Raw genomic sequence first — 5,577 nt, 5'->3', positions numbered from 1 at the left:
GGGAATCAACACTTCAGAAACTGTGATACACCAAGGGAACCTGCTTTCCTGGGGAAGAGAGAGAAAGAAGTCAGCTGACTACTCCTTCAGACTAGCTCAGACCACGCCAGCCCGCGACGTCCCTGGAGACCCCTGTAACGCAACACATCCCTTACTGGGTCCCTTCCAAGTGGCGTCACATCACAAGCGTCCAGAAGGAGGCGGGACTTCCGGGTCAAGCAAGCCATATCGGCCGCGCCGGAAGTCCCTACTGAGGAAAGCCTTGAGGATAATCTGTTCATAAGCTCACGGTGAATATAGTGTTCTACAGACTCGGAAGAAAGGTTGAACAAGGGTTCACTGGCGATTGATAAGTACTCGGGGTAGTGAAAAGCAGGAGTTGGAACATGGATAGCCGCTTGCAGGAGATCCGGGAGCGGCAGAAGTTACGGCGACAGCTCCTCGCGCAGCAGGTCCGCGGCCCTGGTGGCCCCTGTGGGAGGGATCGAGAATGCGAGTGCGCGACCGCCGCCTCCCTCCACACCCCGCCTTTTTCTGTCCCCTCTCTACCTGCCGCTGTTAAGGCCTTTCTGGTCCTTCGATCCTGATCCCTGGTTCTCTTTGTAGTTCTCAATTTTCGTGGTGCTCCGAACGTTTTTCAAGTTCCTTCCGCGGTCTTTGTGGTGCTAAACCGAATGCCACGATTAGCCTCTAACCTTTGGGGAACGCCCACCGAGTGTCTGGCATGTTCACGCCAGGATGAATGTCTTGTTATCCTCTACATTTCTCTTCACTATTTAACTGGTCATCTATTTCTTACTTTTCCTCGTCGTCAGCCCCAAATTCTTGAAATTGTGGTTTCATTATGAAATATTTTTACAGTTTACTGTATTTTCTTTGACATCTTTCTGAAGACTACACTGGAAGTAATCTGAGTGTAAATTTTATATTCTGCGTCTTATGTACAATGTCCTTGTCACATCCACAGTTAATCTTTGAAATCTTACTCTGTGTTAGTCACAGTAATCTCTTGAAACAGGTAGTATTACCTTCACTTATCAAGTAATGAAACAGGCTCCATAGGTTAAGGAATTTTATTCCTGGTCGCTCACTTCTCGGCTGGAAAATAGAACCTAGGTTGTCTCCCCAAAGCTTGTCTTCTAAACCATTGTCCTTCACTTCTTTCTTGTGTATGAGTAAGTTAATATTTGCTGGTTAGTAGGGTACACTTGCAGAAAATACAGGTTGTGCACAGTTCTACTTAAAATCGAGGCTGTTTTTTCAATTCTACTATTCATATCAGTAAAAGTGATAGGAGAAATGCTCATAGACTATGATTAGTCATCTTGCTGTTATTTTTCAGTAAACTTGGTTTTAGTGAATGGACTTCTGAAATCTGATGAACAGATTTGTGGTGTACTGCTGAAACTGTGGGAACTTGGGATCAGATTTGTTCCTTATCCCGCTGGCATTACGATCTTGGACAAATCAAATATCCTTTCTAAGTCTTCTTTTCCCCAACTTCTTTTATCGTATTATCTTCAAAATTGTTCAGTAGCTCTTTGTTGCTACCACAGATGTTTTACTCCTTAATATTGAATTCAGATTTCTATTTCACTCAAGATACATTCATAGGACAATTATTTGTTGAGTGTTTTACACTCAACAAATCCCAGGGGCTCCAGCTTTTAAAGTTTTTTATGAATTGGTTATACTCTGCTTAGCCTTATAACCATTATTTGTTTGCATTTGTTTGTATTTTGCAAAATTTTCCCAACTTCCAAACAAAATTTGTGTTGCCGTTTTAAGGTAGTGAAGTTCAGCATTGTATCCATAAATAGTAAGACTTAGCTTGAATAAAACTGGATCGATTTTTATTAGAGCATAGGATAAATAAGTTACATTATATAAGCTGATGCCTACAAAATGTTTAACATGGTACCCACAACCCTGTGCAAACACTGTCTTACCTGCTTTTTTTGGTTATTGCTACTGCAAGTTGAATATCTCTTACTCTGAAATGCTTGGGCCAGAAGTGTTTTGGATTTCAGACTTTTTTCAGAATTTGGAATATTTGCATATTACTGGTTGAGCATGCCAAATATCAAAAGTTTTCAAAATATGAATGCTTCAGTGACCATTTCCTTTGAATGTCCTGTCAGTACTCAAAAAGTTCCAGATTCTGGAGCATTTTGGATTTTCGATTTTCGAATTTGGAATGCTCAATCTATATTAATTCGTGTATATTACTTTACAGGAATTTGGCTAAAGTGTCTTATTTTCAAATACAGATGGTTCCAGACTTACTATGATTTGACTTAACAATCAACTTTATGATGGTTTGAAAGTGATAGGCATCCAGGCTGCTCAATGACTTATGATGGAATTATGTCCTGATAAACCCGTCTTAAGTGGAAAATACTATAAGTTGAAAACGCACTTAGCACGTTTATTTTGAAACAGATTTACTTTCAACTTACAATGGGTTTATCAGGACATAACCTCATCATAAATCCAGAAGCATCTGTATAACTGAAAGCATAAAATGTTTGCCAGCTGTCAAACTCATTCTTAATTAATGCAGTTTTTTTCCCAGGGTTTTTCCAGTTTGTCTTGCAAGCTGATTAATTCATTGTTATTGTGTGTATGTGAATGAAGGTGTTTTTGTTTTTTAAGTATTTAATATATTAAATGCTGCTACAAATGTCTAGAAAGGCTGTCCAATGCATTGTAATCTAATTTCTGATTTTGCCTTTTTTCAGTTGGGAGCTGAAAGTGCCGACAGCATTGGTGCCGTGTTAAATAGCAAAGATGAGCAGAGAGAAATTGCTGAAACAAGAGAGACTTGCAGGTCAGTCAAATAATTCTTTTTTTTTTTTTTTTTTGTGAGATAGGGTTTCACTCTTTTACCTAGGCTGGATAGGTTGGAGTGCAGTAGCGTGATCATGGCTCTCTGCAGCCTTGACTTCCTGGGCTCAAGTGGTACACCTGCTTTGGCTTCCCAACATGCTGAGATTACAGGTATGAGCCACTGTGCCGAGGCAGGTGGATCATTTGAGCCCAGGAAGTCAGGAGTTCGAGGCCAGTCTGGTTAACATGGTGAAACCCCATCTCTGCTAAAAATACAAAAATTAGCCGAACGTGGTGGCAGGTGCCTGTAATCCCAGCTACTCGGGAGGTTGAGGCAGGAGAATTGCTTGAAACCAGGAGGCGGAGGCTGTAGTGAGCTAAACCAAGATTGTGCCACTGCACTACAGCCTGGGAGACAAGAGTGAGACTCCGTCTCAAAAAGAAAAAAAAAACTGTGAAAGGATTACTGTTTTAATAAACAGATACCCTTAGGTAGGTATACAGTGCATTGAGAAATGCATCAAAATAATGATTTTAGACACAATGGTTTTTATTGTCAGTTCATTAATTATGAAATATTTATTTTCTGAGGTTAGTAAGTTCCCATTTGTAAAGTACTTAGAAAATGGAATGTTAGACTAAAAATTAGCATATATACTCTAAATAAGTATATTTAAAAGTTTTTTTTTTTTTTTTTGGAGACGTAGTCTCTCTCTGTCACCAGGCTTGAGTGCAATGATGCAATCTTGGCTTACTGCAACCTCTGCCTCCAGGGTTGAAGTGATTCTCCTGCCTCAGCCTCCCAAGTAGCTGGGACTACAGGTGCGTGCCACCACTTCCAGCTAATTTTTGTATTTTTAGTAAACATGGGATTTCATCATGTTGGCCAGGCTGGTCTCGATCTCTTGACTTTGTGATCCGCCTGTCTCGGCCTCCCAAAGTGCTGGGATTGCAGACATGAGCCACCATGCCCAGCCTAGAAATTTTTATAAAAGGAAATATACTTTACCCTAAAAGTGATATTTATTTGGTAGTTCAGAAAGCATTTCAAAATTTTTTCGTTATTCTAGTTTTCAATTTGGACATCTGTTTTGCTCAAAACAGATTAAAATAATACATACTATATAAGTTTCTTTTCAATGTATCACTTATAGCAGCTTATTTTCTCATTTGGTTGCTTTCTCATGAAAATGAAGCACAGAATTATCATCAAGTTATTTGACTTTTTGGATGACTTATAAACTGGGTAAATAGATATTCTTTAATCAGGAAAAATTTGTCTTGTTCTTTTTTATAATCTGTTTATTATTATTATTAATAGATACTTTTATGCATCTTGTATATGTTTGTGAGTAATATTTCTATTTATTTTTCAGGGCTTCCTATGATACTTCTGCTCCAAATACGAAACGTAAGTATCTGGATGAAGGAGAGACAGATGAAGACAAAATGGAAGAATATAAGGCAAGTAGAGAGTGAAATAAGTTTATGGTCAAAGAAAACATAAATTCAAATGATAGATTCATATTTAGGAAAACCAATTTGATGAAAAGCCTCATTTTAATATGTGCTCAAATAATTATCAGTGGCGTATGTTATCACCGTTTACATTAAGACCATTGTATCAGTTTTCTTATCTTTTTCTTTTTCTTTTTTTTTTTCTTTGAGACGAAGTCTTGCTCTGTCGCCAGGCTGGAGTGCAATCGCACAATCTTGGCTCACTGCAACCTCCGCCTCCTGGGTTCTAAGGGATTATTCTGCCTCAGCCTCCCAAGTACCCGGGACTACAGGTGTGCACCACCATGCTCAGCTATTTTTTGTTATTTTTAGTAGAGACGGGGTTTCACATGTTGGCCAGCATGGTCTCGATCTCTTGACCTCATGATCCACCCGCCTTGGCCTTCCAAAGTGCTGGGATTACAGGTGTGAACCACTATGCCTGGCCAATTTTCTTTTCTTAATGCAAGAGTTGTGTGGATTAAATTAGATTATGTATATGAAGCACTTAGCATAATGTCTGGTAAGAACTAGGTTTTAGCATAATGTCTGGTAAGAACTAGGTAATTATGTATTTTTTTTTGAGATGGAGTCTCACTCTTGTTGCCCAGGCTGGAGTGAAGTGGCGTGATCTCAGCCCATTGCAACCTCCACCTCCTGGTTTCAAGCTATTCTTCTGCCTCAGCCTCCCGGGTAGCTGGGACTATAGGCACGCACCACCACACCTGGCTAATTTTTGTATTTTTAGTAGAGATGGGGTTTTACCATATTGACCAGGCTTGTGTCGAACTCCTGACCTCATGATCCACCTGCCTTGACTTCCCAAAGTGCTGGGATTGTAGGCATGAGCCACAGTGCCTAATCAGCACTAGGCAATAATATTCTTAAAGACAACTGAGGATATAAGTGTATCATAAACTTTGGGCCCGGTGTGGTGCCTCACGCTTGTAATCCAAGCACTTTGGGAGGCCAAGACGTGCAGATCACGTAAGGTTAGGAGTTCAAGACCCTCCTGGCTAATGTGATGAAACCCTGTCTCTACTAAAAATACAAAAAGTCAGCTGGGCATGGTGGCCCATGCCTGTAATCCCAGCTACTCAGGTAGCTGAGGCAGGAGAATTGCTTGAACCTGGGAGGCAGAGGTTGCAGTGAGCCGAGATTGTGCCACTGCACTACAGCCTGGGAGACAAGAGTGAGACTCCGTCTCAAAAAGAAAAAAAAAACTGTGAAAGGATTACTGTTTTAATAAAC

The 5,577-nt window shown here is 40.2% G+C and overlaps 1 protein-coding gene across 1 annotated transcript in view; it reads left to right on the top strand.

The window, feature by feature from the left end:
* Nucleotides 1-222: 222 nt before the first annotated feature.
* The window catches only part of METTL14 (methyltransferase like 14), a 25,540-nt gene continuing 20,185 nt past the window's right edge, over nucleotides 223-5,577 (top strand). Inside the window, exons 1-3 of the mRNA XM_011952715.1 lie at nucleotides 223-452; nucleotides 2,742-2,830; nucleotides 4,206-4,293. Of these exons, the coding sequence (XP_011808105.1) occupies nucleotides 387-452; nucleotides 2,742-2,830; nucleotides 4,206-4,293 (243 nt within the window). The 5' untranslated portion in view covers nucleotides 223-386. The remainder of the gene's footprint in view (nucleotides 453-2,741; nucleotides 2,831-4,205; nucleotides 4,294-5,577) is intronic.

Source organism: Colobus angolensis, unplaced genomic scaffold, assembly GCF_000951035.1.
Source record: "Colobus angolensis palliatus isolate OR3802 unplaced genomic scaffold, Cang.pa_1.0 Scaffold345, whole genome shotgun sequence".
Taxonomy (NCBI): Eukaryota; Metazoa; Chordata; class Mammalia; order Primates; family Cercopithecidae; genus Colobus; species Colobus angolensis.
The sequence above is the reverse complement of the archived record's forward strand: the minus strand, read 5'-3'. Positions and strand labels throughout refer to the sequence as shown.